General features: G+C 41.2%; 1 protein-coding gene across 2 annotated transcripts; it reads left to right on the top strand.

Annotated features, from left to right (window-relative positions):
- The first annotated feature begins 43 nt into the window (after window positions 1–43).
- Window positions 44–12390, top strand: LOC121619091 (glycogen synthase kinase-3 beta-like). Of its 2 annotated transcripts, none has more exons than XM_041954685.1 (11): window positions 44–327; window positions 5935–6020; window positions 7314–7415; window positions 7633–7716; window positions 8191–8301; window positions 8515–8645; window positions 9042–9246; window positions 9500–9595; window positions 10269–10455; window positions 10763–10840; window positions 11374–12390. In XM_041954685.1, exons 1-11 carry the CDS (start codon window positions 153–155, stop codon window positions 11433–11435), a joined length of 1317 nt encoding a protein of 438 aa, XP_041810619.1. In that variant the 5' UTR covers window positions 44–152; the 3' UTR covers window positions 11436–12390. The 2 variants fall into 2 exon arrangements, with proteins under 2 accessions (XP_041810619.1, XP_041810620.1); XM_041954686.1 differs by lacking the exon at window positions 44–327 and adding an exon at window positions 837–962.
- The last annotated feature ends 5190 nt before the right edge of the window (window positions 12391–17580 follow it).

The following is a 17580-nucleotide window of genomic DNA, read 5'->3' as shown; positions in this document are numbered from 1 at the left end:
TCTAGCAACAGCTACCAGCCCAGACAGCCGGCGGCAACGGGAGCGGTATTTCTTGGTGTGTCTTTCCACGATTATTCGCTGCCGGGTATTCATAATTAATAGTCGCTTGGCGGTAAATAGTGAAAAAACAACCCTGACCCCTGCACAGAGATATGAGCGGCAGCGGGCGGCCCAGGACCAGCTCGTTTGCTGAGCCGCCAGGTGTGCCAGGAACCGCCGCTGCGTCCACCGGATCAGCCGCTGCCGTGGGGAGCAGCACAGGAAAGACCGGGGTCCCGCAGGCCTCCGGCAGCAGCTCGTCGGGATGCTCGAACCTCAAGCTTGCTAGTAAGCTCTAATTAGCTATTTATCTGATAAATTTTATTCTGTGCTTTCACCTCAAAGATACATGCCAGTGTTATGTGTCACTAGCAAGAAGAAACTCGTTAATGGTACCCTGTAGTGGTTACCAACTTGCTAGCGTGCTAACTAGCTTGCCTGCTAACGTTAGCCACTTGTTTTGTATGTTACTAGTTCCCCGTCCGGCCGATGGATGTGTTTTCCTTTAGCCTTGCTGATGTAAATTAAACCGCTGGCTGGTCATCACTTGAACCCTGTGTAACGTCAGCCAAATTCATCAGTAATCAGATTTACGAATGTTAACTTCAAAGATTAGGTTCTGTTTGACTACACTGTGGTCACTGTGAGTGAGCTGTAAAACGGGCTCTCTTGTTCTTTGTGGCCAAGCTAGACTCAAATACCTAAGCTTGAGTGCTGCATTCACGGTTCTTTTTTTGGATGTCGTTGAGAGTGCCTCGCTGGCTATCAGCCTGGCTCGCCTGGAGGAGGGTCAGGACGGAAAGTTGCCTTTTCACCAAGGTCACCTGTGGGGCAAAGGCTTAGCAGCAGGTGGCCGACGCTTGGAGGATGCAAGCGGTGCATATCCAGCACAAGAGCGGGGCCGTCTGCTGGGATGCCAAGGAGTAGGTTTCCTCTGTCTGACCTGGAGTTATCGTATGCCGCTTTATCACCGTCGTGACAGGTGTAAGCAGAGATGCGTGTGAGTGTGTATTTGTGTGTGCGCGCACGCGCGCGCACGTGTTAATCCAAACCTTGTCATCCATTAGCAGGCAGTGGTGTGTGTCTTTGATATTAGAGTTCGGATGGGAGGTCATCTCCAGTTCAAACAGTGGGATCCTTGTTTTGTTGCTGTCCCTCAGCAGCAGAGCAGCACAACATGAGGCCCTTAAAGCCCAAGTGTTGCCTTCAGCTGGTAAAGATATGCTTTTGGATGATTGATGGATATTTTGTCACGTTTGGGAGTCCCTGGAGGCTATTTCAAGAGGCAGGATTAACCCAGTTAGCCAGATATTTGGGAGAGAGACTGATGTGATTTGACATTTTGAATTACTGGTAAAATTAAACTTGGAGGATGGAGAATTAAGGATGTTACGTTGCCATACCAACCAGTAATATGTCATTATGGACAACAGTGGAAGATATTTGATGACAAAATGTTAAAGGTTTCCATTAAACTGTAAGTCCAGTCTTTTGCTGCAAAATTTAGTATCTTCATACTTCTAGTCTGAAAGTGAATTCTGAGGATCAAGCTTTTGCTTTGCAAGTCTAGGTATCTTTTTTGTTTTTGGTTACACAGTGTGAACCTAAACATGAAGATAAAATGAATGATCAGCTACCTTGTGGGCCAGAGTGGCTGATAGATTAATAAGTTTGTTACCCACATGCTTACTTGTGGAAGTAGTTGGTAGCAATGGGCAGACCCAGTATATACACAGTATTTGTTGCAAATGTCCAAGTAGAAACTTACATGCCCAGGCATGTCTTGTCAGTTAAGAAAAATAAAGAGGTGACAATCAACAGTTTCAATGTGATGATAATTTCCCACTTATTTTATTTCTCTGAAATCTTATCGTATTCATAGAGCTTTTGTATATTGTTAACATATTACAACCAAGATGTTGTTACCGGGGGGGTTTGAAAGTAGGGGCTCACTGCCACATATCAGAAAACTTCCCCACATCCCAATATAATTACCATTGCTGCTGTGACAGTGTCCAAGCACTTGTTCCATTATTCACTGTCTGTGGAGCAGCTCCAGGATTTGCCTGCGGTTGACATCATCCCCATCGTCTGTCTCTACGCAGCTCAAAAGAGAAATACTCAAATTCACAAATACAAATGAGCTCTAAAACATTATAGAGAAAATATTGTTATTTTAGGGTGGATTTTCCGTTATGTCTTTGAGAAACATTACAGAGACAGTTGTGGTCAAAATCACATGAAGAACACAGGGGTGATGTTATCACAAGACTGTTTTTGTTTCCGTAATTGCTTTGTGTCAATTTTCTGTAAACCAGCTCACTGTTTACTGAACGGCATAACCACGATTCACTGAGAAGTGGACATTGTGTTGATTCTGTTTTTGTGGTAGACCGTCACATGAGCACTATAACTCTAAACAATAGATATTTGATAGAAACCTAACACTTACACCAGCGGTTCTCCCTATAGAGTAGATGGCCTGGTTAGATTTAGGAAGATCTTGCTGCATTAAACTGCATATTAATTAGATACACTTAATTCCCTTGAAGCTACTTTGCTTTAAGAAGTGGAGTTTATGTAAGTATAGTGTTTTGTTGTGTGCTTGTGCATGTGTGTGAGTAAAGACAGGACATTAACACTGGAAATTTACTGGCTAATGCATTAATTAGAAGAGTTTTCATCAATTCCCATATTTTGTATTGCTATTTGAGTTTAAAGGCAGCAAAGACATGTGTGGATGTGACAAGGTTTGAAAAATTGTTTCCTCCTGGAGACTTGAGTTTCCTTCTGTGAATGTCAGGTGAATGACAGGAAGCGGGGTGTAGCACAGTGCGCCGCTGATATGAAAACACTGAACTCAGACACAATGATAAAACGGACACACTGACCGAGCAAGAAATCGTCTTTATTATGATGGATTATTGACCTTAGGGAAGCTTCAAGCCTGTGGATGTTGTTTTCCATACTGTAAAAAATGAATGGCAGCAGGAAAAGAGCCCTGATAGCTTCAGCTGCACTGACTTGACACATCAGCAAGAAACATGTAAGACGAGGAGCAACACAGACAGTTGGCATAAAAGTATCCTTTAACCAGCTGGCCTACTTTTAACCTGGAGCTGTGTGTCTGTGTGTGTGCGCGTGTGTGTGTTTGTTCATTTCCTATCTAGAGGATGAACCCACCATTGAGTTACAGAACCCAGTGACCCGGTCACTTTGCAGGCCTCACTGTTTCAGCTGTAACAGATATCACCAGCGTGCCCGTTGGATGACCACCACACTTTTGTGGCTGAGGACAATTTACTGTTTGTGCGTGGATATGGACATAGTTCAAGAATACCAGGACATGTAGTTCTGGCTGTACGAGGGTCATATCTATAAGTACATTGTCTTAAACAAAGCTTTAAGTATGTGGACATGGTCAGTGTGACAGTGATACAGCACAATGACAGCTAGATGGCAAAAGGTTGCTCCATTACATTAGTGCCATACTTAGTAGCTTCTTTTCATACTGTGTCAGAATGAAATTACTGAAATACATCTGTAGTAGTTGATTTGTAAGGTGGCTGGTTGCGCAGAAAAACTTGGATTAACGCGAATTTTCATGCTTATTTCAACTGAAATTTAAACTCTACTCTCCTCTTTCTCTGACACTTTTGGTTCTTGCACTTTGACAATTCGAACCCTTTTGTATCTCATCTTTGAACAACTGCAACAAAAAACAGCTTTTAAGCTCTTCTATTTCCCACAGCTTCTTCTGTTCATTACTCCACCTGCTCTCCCTGCTTACACATAAACTGAAACTTCTTTCAGCACATCCATTTATACTGCTGCTTCAACTCCTTTCAGTAATGGTCAGTAAGTAGCCTTAACTTCAACTGTTTCTGTTTTTACGTTTTTTAAAAATGTTTAAAGAATGAAATTTAAGTAGCAAAAAAATCCATCCTTTTCTTGTCAGTATATTACTTTTTCGATTTTGTGGATTTCTAAACCTGCAACAGATATTTTTCACGTATTGAACGAGCAGAAATGGCAATTTCACGTGACTGAAGAGAGAGAATGTTTCACGTTCTCATTGTGGTGTAAATATGCTAAGACTAGTTGAACAGATTTCAACGTACATGAGTAATAGTGGCTGAAACAACATTAAACTAGAGTTGACCCCAAGGCCAGTAAAAACAGTGCTTGGCTGGGTGAACAGAGGCTGCTACATGATCCTCAGAAGTTCCTGTGATGAGTAATGTTTAACAAATCCTCCAGCTAGAGAGTCAAACAGTGTTTTTCACATTTATCACAGTATTACAGTTTACGTTTTTTTTTTAACGCTTTCTTAAATTAGAGAGTGTCCAGTGGCAGAGAAGTCCAAGGTCGGACTTAAACCAGGGATGTTTCTGTTTCACAATCTGCGCCTTAAACCTTTAGCCCCCCCAGACGTCCAGGTTAGCCCAGAAGCCACCAGAAACAAACCTCAGCTGATTAAAAATGACCCAAGTGTGGCTTTCAGGCTAGAAAGGTTGTGAAATTTATAAGGGTAAAGTATGAGATTGTTGGTGGGGATTTGAAATAGAGGTGTACAAAGTTTTTGATCGGTATGATTGTGGTCACAGGTCGTCATCAGCCTATGTGAGCTGTTGAAGCACCTTTGATTAGCGTATGCAGTTTTGTGCTAAGGCTGCTTGCAGACAGAATAGCTTTGTGCTTTTCCACGGGGTATTGTGAGACGATAGTACTGTACAGTACAGTGAACACAGTAGGGCTGTTCCCTAAAAGACCCAGAGTCGACTTGCAGTTTGTTAGTCAAATTCCTCTTTTGTTTTGTAAACGTCAAAATAACTCAACCTCAAAACTGACTGTGATGGAAGTAGAGAAGGGTGATGGAAATGCAGGGCTGCGCAACTGGTTTTTGTTTGTTTTTCCGACGCCTTGGTGCTGTCTTAACTACTTTTGAACGAGACACTGGTGCAACCTCCTCTTCTGCTGCCACCCAGTGTGAGTGGCTGTTCACCTGTCAGCCACTCAGCAGGAGAAGCGCTCGGCGGTGTGCTTGGATTTCATAACCATAACCATGAGCAGGACACACACTTTTACTTTCTCTGACTGCATGGAAATCTGATGTTTTTACATCACAGATAATGAACCAAATCATTACAACCTGGGTCCTTTACGTAGAATGTGTGGTTGGTCAGTTCAGCAAGTGAGCTGAAGTTTTCATGTGTGAGATGAAAGGAAATTAGTGAAATGCTACACACTTAAAGATGTTATCCTGATATGTGTGCTTGCTTGTAACGACCAGCACAACACGATGCCCCTGCGTCATAAAAAAATCCTAGTATGGAAGGCTGTTATCACTTAAAGCATTTTATCAGGACAGGCAAAGTGGTTGGCCTATTTTTGGGTTCATTCCCAGTTTAATTAGTCAGAGTGTCTTGAATATGAACTCTGCCATTTCTTTCTATGTCTTTGGAGGCTTCTTAAAGTTGACATCCATTCACTTGGCTGTCATTAACCTCAATATTCAAATGGCCAGCGGAGAGACAGCCCAGATGTTAAGGCTGGCTGCAGCAAGTGTCCTGGGTTGACTATCAGTGATATGTTTTAGTTACGTTGTAAAGCAGCTACATATCCTCTCCTCTTGTAGAAAGGAGCCAGAGGGATCACAGTCCATTTTAATTTGTTTTATAACATCACAGTAAAGAACAATAAAGCAATTAACAGATTACCTGCTATGACTCATAGCCACAGGGTTCTACTTCAGATTCAAATAGAGGAGGTTGAAAAATAGGCTTTTGATATCCCTATTCTTACCCCTATTACACTGCTAAAGTGACTGAATCATCACGCTATACTGTTATATTCCCTCACCTCACACTGACCCTGCTCCTGCTTGTTTCCTAGGAGACAGCGGGAAGGTGACGACGGTCGTGGCCACACCAGGTCAGGGACCCGACCGCCCACAAGAAGTCTCTTACACTGACATCAAGGTAAGCAAAGAAGTGAACCAAGACCTAACAGTGTCTTCATATGCAGCTCTGTCCGTATTTGTGCGAGTACAAATCTATGATCTCATCTGCTACCCTAGCTAAGACTTTTATCACCACATTGAATGCAATGACCGCAGTATATCTGGCTGAAGTCGTTATGGTTGTTGATCAATGCCAGTGGCTCCCTCATTATTTTGCCAGGTGCTGAGATTTATGGCTTCCAAGGCTCTCTTTATAGCCTACTTTCTTGCCTGTGTCTCATCTGAAAATGTGACATAATTGTGTCAGTCCCTGGCTAATGAAATTACATGGATGAAACTGGCGTATTGAGCCACAGACATGTTGGTACCTTTGCAGCTCCTGCTGTTGATTTCCTTTTATCACCTCGAAGATTACTTAATGCCTCTGTAATAGTGTGTAAACATACATTTATCAATGCTTTTATCTCAAAGTCTTAAGATAAAGGCTTATCAGAAATATTGTCACTTCTCCAATGTCTGCTGCAGTTGAAAGTAGAAAGGTGTCATGTAAAATGTTTTTGCTGTAATATACTATTTTTTAATAATCTTGAAGATAAAACTGATCAATCGTAAATCATCTATCAGTGTGTGTGATAACCATTTAGGATGACAGACAATATTTCGTCACAGTGCAATAATTTTTAATGGCTTGTCTAATTTAATTTCTGTACACACTCGGCCTGCAATTCATGAATTTTTTAATTATCAGTCTGCCATTAATTTGTGGCGAGTATTTTCTATACAGGGTTAATACAAAGTCTGGAAAATGATTGCTAGATTAGGAATATGCTTGAACATGTATGTAATCCAGTTGAATATAATTAGTTGCTTAATTACTTCAACTGTAATATACAGATTTTCAGATAAGATTTTGTGATGCATTTGATTCATTTGTCTCTGAGGTTTAACCAAAGTAATACAAAAGTAACTGTTGGTCAGACCGAGTATTCATCAGTGCTGATCGCTGTGTCTTTCTGGTTCTGTTATGTTTATCTATCTATTAACAGGCAGTTTCTTGGTGCAGTCACTGGTATAAAGGGGGGTTTAACATAAACCTTTCTGAACACAAACTGGAAAGTTGTGGGAGAAGTTATTTGAAGTTGTCTAAGTTGTAGCTGGACGGACACAGACACACTAACATTTTTTATATCAGCAGCCAGAAACTACAGTAATCCTTATAAATCATGTCTGTATTTGCACTTCACCTGATCAGCCATCATCGATGTCTTCAGTCCAGTGTCTGACTCTTTCCTCTTTTGTGGAAACCTTGCAGGTGATTGGCAATGGGTCATTTGGTGTGGTGTACCAAGCTCGCCTCATCGACAGCCAAGAGATGGTGGCCATTAAGAAGGTTCTGCAGGATAAGAGGTTCAAGGTAGGGCTATAGTATTATCCGCGGTGATCTAAACTTATAAAATAGTTTCCTTTTAGCTGTTCTAGAGTCAGACTGTGCCTCTCATCATTTTTTTAAACATTAAGTTAGGTTTTGATATGAACATGTATGCTGCTCGTTCTGTGTATGTAAGGATTCCCCATCTTTTAAAGTTCTACTCATGCTTGGTTTGTTTTGGTGTGTTTACTTGTCTTTGCAGAATCGGGAACTACAGATCATGAGGAAGCTGGATCACTGCAATATCGTCAGACTACGTTACTTCTTCTACTCCAGTGGCGAGAAGGTACAACTTTTTTCTTTTCTCATTTATTTTTGCAGTAAACTTGTTTGTGGTCGGTTACACTTTTGCTAAGTCAATATATTCACACATACTCTTATCTCACAAAACCATAGTTTCAGGTGATTACAGTAAAAGGGGGAAATGGTCTATGCACATAAAGGATAAGATTACTCAGATGCAGCGTAAAGAGAATTACCCCAACCTTAAAAAAGGGAAGCAATCCATTTCTTGGACTGACAAATATAGAAACAATTCTGAGTTTAATGTTGCAGAAGTAAATTACTGGAAGCAAGATTCTGTGTGTGTTTAACTAAAATACATTTTTTTGGACTTGTAAATCAGCAGGCACTTTATGCATCAGCATTGCTTCTTCACGCTGTAAAATTACTAACTACCTATAACAATAAGCAGGGCTTGTAAACTTCTATTAAATCATATTTCAAGCACAATGTTCTCTCTCTGCCCTGTGCTGTACAGAAAGATGAAGTGTATCTCAACCTGGTGCTGGATTTTGTCCCTGAGACGGTGTACAGGGTTGCCAGGCATTTTAACAAGGCCAAGAGCATCATTCCTATCATATATGTGAAGGTAATGTTCCTGTCAATACATTGCTGTGTTGTGTTTCTAATTATAAATGCCTAGTTTGCAAGTCTTTGAAAGCGAGTTTTTCTAAACATTTCTTTAGAAGGCAGCGCCAGTTTTTATAAAGCACAACATTATCCTTAATTCATTCATATGTTGTTGTCTTTTAACATTGTTGAGAACTTTTCTTGTGTTGTCCTTTTGTTGTGACCTCCTCAGGTGTACATGTACCAGTTGTTTCGCAGTCTGGCTTATATCCATTCCCAGGGCGTGTGTCACAGAGACATCAAGCCCCAGAACCTGCTTGTCGACCCAGAAACTGCCATCCTCAAGCTGTGTGACTTTGGCAGGTGAGCTGCATGAACAGATGGATTTCTCCCACACAGAGATGAAGCAGAATCAAGCTTCTATGAGCAGAATGAAGGGAATTAAGATGATCTTTATCTGTTCTGCAAGGGGATATTCGGTTCATGTCACAATGCAGATAATGTGCAAAGGTGTGAACTGACCATTTCAAACAGCCCAGTGGTATCACAGGACTGTATTCAATATGGCAGACTTTGACCTGCCTCTTAATATTGAATAAATGTCATAGTCAACACTTTCACACTGGAATTTTAAAAGTATCTGTAGTTTGTTGTGAGAGGAATAAACATCTCTTGATAACCATTTCCTCCACAGTAGTTGATCAGTCATTCTTTGCTGAAATCTGTTGTCGTTTAATTCGATCTCTTGTGTTTCCCCAGCGCCAAGCAGCTGGTCCGCGGTGAACCCAACGTGTCGTATATATGCTCACGGTATTATCGCGCCCCCGAGCTCATTTTTGGTGCCACAGACTACACGGCAAACATTGACATCTGGTCAGCAGGCTGCGTACTGGCCGAGCTGCTGCTCGGACAACCCATATTCCCCGGTGACAGTGGGGTGGACCAACTAGTAGAGATTATCAAGGTGAGTGTGTTTTTTCAGGTATCTCTGTGCTGCTGAAATGTGTGTGCATATATAGGGCTACTTGTGCTTCTGTTTTCTGTGGAGATTGTCACAGCAGGAGAGGTTTGTGTGTCAGTATAGTAGCTTGGTTTGTGCTTGTAGGTGTGCTCACACATTATATTTTTAGAGATGTGTCGTTAAAGACTGCTAGAATAATCCCAGTCGTTACACACCTGTAGAACACTACTCATACTCCTCCTCCATCTATTTTCAGGTGCTGGGAACCCCAACAAGGGAACAAATTCGTGAGATGAACCCAAACTACACAGAATTTAAGTTCCCTCAGATTAAAGCTCATCCGTGGACCAAGGTAAGGAAATACCTGAGGACAAACACCACCAGCAGGGTGGTCAGGGAGTTCGCCTGGCCTGGCCTGGCCTGTCCTGTCATGTAGATTTAAGTCATATGTCTGCAAATTTGCAAAATGTGTGAAAGTTGTTACAAAAGCACTGTTTATCAGGATTTGTTTGTGATTTCTGTATACATACCCAAAGCATCAATCTACTAAAGTATTTGTTCTAAAAAGTGCTGTTATACCAGCCAGAACAAAAGAGAATACCTGTGGACATGCCGTTGCCCACACAGTCTATTTAAATCTGCAAGTTGAAGTGCTTTAGTGTCCTCCTTCTGAATGTCGGTTAACCCCGAGTCCTTAGGAAGCACAGAAACGACGTAAAACCAAGAGAAGTGGCCCTTCAACATTTACTACTAAGCGGATTGCTGCTTTTTTTAATGCAGAACACGTCTCTGAGGGGTTTTTACTGACGGTTCCAGGTTCTTTGTGTTTTCTCTCTACATTTATCACACGTTTGCTAAAATAAAGTACTCAATGTAAATTGAACAGCAGACTGCCATGTTAATCTACAGGAGGTAACAGATAAACAGGCTACAGGGGGCTTTGCTTTGATGCTTGAAATTGTCTTTTGTGGATTTCGTTTTTGGCAGATATGTGACCTTGAAACAAAACTCTTCTTGTTCCTCAGGTGTTTAAACCTCGCACCCCTCCAGAAGCCATTACTCTCTGCTCCCGGCTGCTGGAGTACACGCCGGCCTCTCGGTTCTCCCCGCTAGAGGCCTGTTCACATGCCTTCTTCGACGAGCTGCGCCAGCCCAACACACGACTGCCCAGCGGCCGAGAACTGCCCATGCTCTTCAACTTCAGCCCTACAGGTACGTGCCGAGTCAAGCATAGTTAGCTTCAGGGGTAGACTTAAAGTTCAGCACCACGTTGATCTGTTGTGTTTGACCGAGTAAGTGATTTTTATATTAATTGGCAAGTTGTACCGAAGTTATGCTCAACGGATTCATCACCATCTGTTCAGCAAAATACAATCAGCTGGTGTTTCTTGGTTTTGGAGCAACGCTGTGGCCTCAGAGGAGGTGCAACACAGCGTACACTATCCTATTGTTGTGTGACACTGTTCTCCTGTTATATGACTCATCGTTAAAAGAAAACTCCCCCTTTTATTTTCTGCAGAGCTGTCAATCCAACCCCAGCTGAACTCAACCCTCATTCCTCCTCATGCTCGCTCTCATACAGCTGCTTCCGCCCACGGTAGGAAACTCTTACGTTACTGTTATTAGAATTTTATTGTAATGTTAATTTCATGATTTTTGTCCTGGGTGATTATTCTGGGTTGGAAAATGCAAAATGAAAAATAAATTTCCATTTTTTCTGCCATGTGAAACACTGTTCTGTGAACTTCACATAATAAGTAGCATGATAGTCTTATACATCCATTTTTACAGAGCAAATAATATCTACAATAAATCATTTGATATGAAATACCAGTATAGAATTATTTTATTTTAAGACTTTAGTGTGTTAGTCTTGTTTCCTGAGAATGTTGTTGAAACCACAGTAATGGGTGTTTTTTGACACAAGATGGCAGTGTGGGACAGGAAATTAATATTTGTCTTACTCACATTGTCCGATAAAGATATGTACTCTCATGGAAGTGAAACATTTCCATAAATCAGTATTATCTCAAGGCTATATTAAGGCTCATAGGGTCTCATGTATAATACTTTGCTGGACTGGACTGTTATTTACACTCACTGTCCTTTGTTTGCTCTCCTGTCCTTCAGATGGTCCCGGTTCAGACTCATCTCAACACAGTTCAGTACCAGGATCTCTTAACAGCATCTGAAGCAGCCTCTCACCTGCCTGCCTGCCTGCCTGCCAGCCTCACCCTTACCTCAGACACACACACACAGTCATTTACTTAGGTCACTTTTGGGGACATTATATAGACTTGCATTTCCTGGCAACTTACCCTAACCCTAACCACTGACCCAAAATCAGCTTTTTCCTATTTGGGGACTCAGCTTTTGTCCCCAGTCGGTCAAGCCGTCCCCTGTTAACTGGTCTTTACTCTAAAATGTGTCCCTGAAAGTAGGCTAAGTCAGCAGACACACACCCACACACACACTTACTCTACTGCTTTCCTCCATGCTGCTTGCTCTCCTCTTAGATGATCTGTTTTTGTCCAGTAAATGCATTGAACAAACAAACAATAGTTCTTTAGCTGCCAGGTTTAAAACTACAGCAGGAGATTGTTACACGCGCCCGCACACACACTCACACACAAACACACACACACAGTTTCGCTGCTGCTCGGGTGGTATGTGAAGGTTCAATAGTGGGGGCTGGTCCTCTGTAATATTACCCTTTTTTAATCAACATTTCTTCCTTTTTCTTCTTTATTTTTGTGTTTATTTATTTGACTAATTGAAAGCATCATGTGATCACAAATTATATCTCTAGAGTTTTGTTATTTTCCACTTCAGATTATTTTTTTATATTCTTCAGTGTTTTTGCATCCCTGTTAATAAGGGGTGTCCTGTACACTGCCTCACCAAGACCAGAGCTGGCCCCAAATATGTCATCAGGGTAAAGGAAACTTTATTCTACTCAGGACGGAAGAGTGGGTGCAGGGACTGATAAATTCCTAAATCCTCCAGCCACATTATTTTGCCAATTCAGCCTGATTCCAAAAAAGTTGGGACGCTATGTAAAGCACAAATAAAACAGAATGTAATCATTTGCTAATCCTATTTGACATACACTCAATTGTAAATATCTGCTTATTCTGAATTTGACGCAGCAACACGTTTCAAACAAGTTGTGACAGGAGCAACTAAAGACTGGGAAAGTTGTGGGACGCTCCAAAAACACCTGTTTGGATCATTCCACAGGTAAACAGGTTGATTGGAAACAGGTGATAGCATCATGATTGAAAGGCTCAGTGGTTCACAGTGAGGATGGAGCGAGGTTCACCACTTTGTGAACATGCGACTGTATAAAGGAGATTCCTACATGGGCTCAGGAACTCTTAGTGAAACTGTTCCCAGTAAACACAGTTTGTAAATGATTGAATTCAGTCTTTATTGTCGTTTTGCACAGCGTCCCAACTTTGTTGGGATCGAGGTTGGAAATAAGAACCCAAGTCTTGTTAATTGAACTGCTTAAGTAGGAGGTAAAGAAGAAAAACTCATCAGTATGAAGGCTGGAGGTGTATTGGTTTGCCCCTTACCTGAATCATGTTCAGTGGCTGCCTTTATACAGACTGGACAATAAATACCCACCACGTCTCGTTTCCATCCATTCGTTTCCTGTTCTAGAGTTTTGTCTGGTAAAAGAGTGAAATGTTCCTCTTAAAAAAAGAGTTCTCCTGCCTGTTCACACTTTTATATAGATATGGGTAAGATCAATCACAGATTTAGGCTCCTTTTATTAGTGATTCCTCCCCACCACGCCTTTTTCCCCCCCTTTTTTTTGGTCCAAGGAGGGCAGGGGTGTTAATTTGTTGGAAAGATGATTACGTCAAACATCCAGACAAATGTTCCTGGACTCCTGCTCTCCTTCATCACCTCATAAATTCACTTGGACCCGTAAATGTTAGTTGTGAATAGAGTGTGAATGTGGCGCTCAGCAAACGCAGATGAGATACTCAGCTAGAAAATGAGCCTTTTGAAATCAAGCAAATTAGACCATAATAGTGCAACTATAAGTACATTACTGGAGACTGCAGGGGGCGCTGCTTGTTCTCTGTTCGACCAACTAGTCGTGTTCACTTGATTGAAGAAAGCAGCAGTGATCTGGATACTGCTGTCTTACATCTTTATAGCAGGGAAGACTTTGTTGTGATTTGGCGCTCTATAAATAACACTGAATTGAGCACGGATATTAATGCTTTCACAGCATCAGTGCTTCTTAAAGAAATTGTTTCCCGAATTTCTTTTCAGCTCAAGAAAATAACTGAATTTACAGCCCCTTTACGCACCTGTAACCGACGGCCTTCACCAGTTTCACTCGAGCTTCTGTGCTGGAAGGTGTCAGCAGCAGTTTACTGTGAAGCCTTAAAGACGGGCTCCACTGCAGACAGCTCATTCTTTTAATTAAACAAAAAAAAAACAAACATTTTTAAATTGTTTCTCATTTTGAGCTTTCGAAGCAGAAAAAAAACAAATTGAGCTATTGATATGATGCAGTCACGGTGTGGGAGGAGAAGAGATGCCACTCTTTATGATAAGAAGTCAGAAGTTGGGTAACTCTGGGTGCTTTTAAAAAGTCTGAAATTGTTTTAAGATAATTTTTTCATTTTCAAGCTCTGAAAACTATTTAAACAGGGTAAGTGTAGCTGCTGGATCACTCCTCTTTACAATTTCCTGTTGTCTTTTTTCGTGTTCTGCCTGTTGACACATGTTCATAGAGAATACAATAAGCTGCTTTTGCCAGCTTCTTATTTTAGCCCAGAATATTATAAATGTGACTCTCTAAAACCTGTAAGATCCCCTGGACAATATTGGCAGATTAAACATAAATACCATCTTTTCTTTTTTTTTTTAAGTCACTTTTGATGGAATTCCCCTTCAGCTCACAGATCACATCTGTCCTGATGTTAGTGTAGAAAAATGCTTCCACACGTAGAAAACACGAGCAGTCAGTGTTGCACATCGTGTTAAGAAAGTTACAGAAACTTAAGAATGCTGGGACGGGGATTAATGCTTCATTTAACTTGATGGGGGGGTTGCTTCATGTAGATTTGTTTGTTTTTGGATGAGAGTTGGATGTCAGTCACAGCTGGAGAGGGCTTTCAAGTTGTGTTTCAGCTTCATGAGCAAAGTAACGTTGATATAAAATGTGATAGATCAGAGACCAAAATAACTCGGAGGATAAATGGACGTTTTGCTTCAATTCAATAGACATCACACATACACTGAAGCGGAGAATAAGGCAAAATGTGAACAGTTTAACTTGAACTTCAAGCAGGGGAGTTCCTGTAGTACGTTCTTGTACTTTTGTCTTTGTGGGGGCTATTTTTAATGTTACCCCATAAGATTTAGAAAACAGAGGCCTGTTTTACAGTTAGGATGAGGTCAAGGTTTAGGGTCAGGGGTCAGAGAATGTGCACAAATGTGTGTGTGTTTGTGTGTTTGATCACCAACCTGCCGTCTCTACAGCCAGTGTTTTAGGGATTAGAACAGTCAACAATACAATTTTTAGTAAGCAGTGCAGACCACTTGAAAGTTTGTAGTATAGTATATTTGATACTATTGTACCATGTAACTGCAGCCATCTTTGTTTTTAACCTTTTTTTTTTTAATACCCCCGATTCTAACAAAGTTGGGACGCTGTGTAAAACATAAATAAAACAGAATGTGATAACTTGCTGATCCTTTTTGACATACTCTCAACTGAAAACAGTACAAAGACAATAGATTTAATATCTGCTTAATCTGAATCTGCTGCAGCAACACGTTTCAAACCAGTTGGGACAGGAGCAAGAAAAGACTGGCAAAGTTGTGGAACGCTCCAAAAACACCTGTTTGGATCATTCCACAGGTAAACAGGTTGATTGGTCACAGGTGATAGTATCATGATTGGGTATGAATCATCCTGGAAAGGCTCAGTGGTTCACAGCGAGGATGGAGCGAGGTTCAACACTTTGTGAACACATGATTGGATAAAGGAGATTAATACATGAGCTCATGAACACTTTGTAAAACAGTAAACACAGTTTGTTTGCAAATAGCTGAATTCTGGTTTTCCATTTTACACAGCGTCCTAACCTTTTTTTTTTAGGATCGGGGTTGTATAAGTGACGAGCTCAGATGAGCCCTGATTTCCACCACGCTCGGCACATTCACGTTGATTTCACATGAGGAGAGTGGAGAGCCTTTTTCATTCTGTTTCCCACCAAGATTTTCCTCCCAGCTGCTTCTTTTGGTTTCAGACTGCTGAGCTCCCAGTCCTGCGGGTTACTGCCGGCCACATTCTGCTTTCTTTGCTGTAAAGAGCCCAACCGGCATGTTTGATTAACTCTGCGGGGTGTGTCCCACTCAGAGCTGTCAGACTTTCTGTGGCTATGAAAAGGTGTGGAAAAAGCTGCACCCGGTGGTAGGAATCGAACATGGCTGATTTTTCCTCTTCCCCAACCTCAGAAGCCATTTTTCCCCTCTCTCTCCTTTTCTTGTCGCACATGTAAATATCACTGATTTTTATTTTCCTCTTTTTACTTTTTATTACAGAGTTGTTTATATCTGATTTCCCTCATCATGCCGATGAAGCAGTCTTAGTTTGTGCATTTTTTGTAAATAAGTTTCTTTTTTCACAATTCAAACTGTAAATACTGCAAAGGAAAAAAAAAATCTGCCTACTCCTGATGTTTGTTGATGATCTTTCTCTCTCCTTCTCTGTCTCGTAGTCCGGTGAAAATTGTAAAGTAGCTGTTAAGAACATCGTTACTCAGCTGTCCTCCCTGTTAGGTCCTCTGTGTGACCGCCTGACTGTTGAATGATGATTTCCAGGGTTCTGTTCCAAAATGCTCTTTCTGTTCACTTTGAGTCAGAAATATAGTCCCCTAAAAATGATGTGACCTCTCTAAAATCTGAAGGAGGCATGTCATGTTTGCTTCTTTGAGCCATGTCATAGCGACGTCTCAATCTGGCCAAGAATACAAGACAGTGCTCTTTCCGACCTGCGCATCTATATCTACTGTTGAACTATACAGTATAATAAATGCATAATGTTTGAAACGCAGATGTTTGTTCTAATTTATATGCAATACTTCACTATGATCAAATTTAACTTTTTTTAAGTAAGACACCTGAATGGAAGTGACAGACTTAAACTCACATTTTACAGGCTGCAGATTCTCCACAAGGGGGAGCTCTACATGTCTCCCTGTGCCAATTTCAGGGTTTAACCCTAACCCTAACCCATATTCAACATGCGTTTCCAGTTTTGTCTTCTTTTAGCCTCAGTAACCTCCAACCATTTTATTGTACAATTAAGCAATCACCCTGCAGTAACCAGAAGACAGAGGACACACAATCACTCTAAGAGCAATGTGAACTCAGATGCTGAAGATATGTTCCAGCGGACAAAAGTCTTACATTTTGCAGATTTCAGATAATAAATTTAAAGACAAAACAGACAAAAACACCCCAAAGCAGCAGCTATCAATAAGAAAAAGCCTCAAGCAGAGATGGGAAGTGGTCTGCAAAGGACTGGTAACATCACCTCCTGTAGTCTTCAGCCTCATATGGTGTTGAGGCAGTTTTATCAGATTTCATGCAGCTCCCTCTGAAGCCACAAAGACTTCGTATGACTTTTCTTCAACACGTGTAGTCGCGCACCCTCAAACCTGCAGACTTCATGTGTAATATCGTTGCAGTCCCCCTTTCAGTGTTGTTCCTGTTATTTTTCTTGCCCGTTGGTGGCGCAGGTGAGACTGGAACTGAAGGCTTTTTGTGTCTTTTTCTTCCACACTCGATTGTCCTGGTTTTGAAACAGAACTTTGTGTGTTGTGACAGATTGCAATATATTATTACTGTGCAGTATTTAGAAAAAATGAGTTGGCTACAAGTTGCCGGCATTTTCACAGAAACTGACGTCTGACTTTTGTCTGATTTTTTTTTGTTTAGCTGGACTAGAAATCCCATGATATCCAGCTAGAACTCAACACGGGCATTTTGTATTATGTGCTGTATGGCATTCAGAATTGCTGCTAATGATCACAAGATGTCAGAAACAGACATTTGTGTTGTGACTGCAGACAGAGCCACTGATTAGCTGTGTGTGTTTGTGGTCTGGTCACATGCAGAAATCGACAGTTTCGAGTGAACTGAATCTCAGAAGTTGTACTTTTGTTTGTGCTTTTAAATTCTCTGAAACCTCTGTTGTGTGTTAATATTGCTTCCCTTATTATTACTGAGGGAGACTCCTGTATCTCTATAAGTTCATGTGTCACTTTTATTTATTTGTTTTACTCCAATGCTGTTAACTTA

Source organism: Chelmon rostratus, chromosome 16, assembly GCF_017976325.1.
Source record: "Chelmon rostratus isolate fCheRos1 chromosome 16, fCheRos1.pri, whole genome shotgun sequence".
NCBI classification, from domain to species: domain Eukaryota; kingdom Metazoa; phylum Chordata; class Actinopteri; order Chaetodontiformes; family Chaetodontidae; genus Chelmon; species Chelmon rostratus.
The sequence above is the reverse complement of the archived record's forward strand: the minus strand, read 5'-3'. Positions and strand labels throughout refer to the sequence as shown.

Bases quoted from the DNA above. Each gene is read 5' to 3' on its own strand.
- LOC121619091 (XM_041954685.1), top strand. From the start codon at position 153: ATGAGCGGCAGCGGGCGGCCCAGGACCAGCTCGTTTGCTGAGCCGCCA. The intron at 8,646-9,041 runs GTGAGCTGCATG...GTGTTTCCCCAG, and splicing joins AAGCTGTGTGACTTTGGCAG to CGCCAAGCAGCTGGTCCGCG. The intron at 9,596-10,268 runs GTAAGGAAATAC...CTTGTTCCTCAG, and splicing joins AAGCTCATCCGTGGACCAAG to GTGTTTAAACCTCGCACCCC.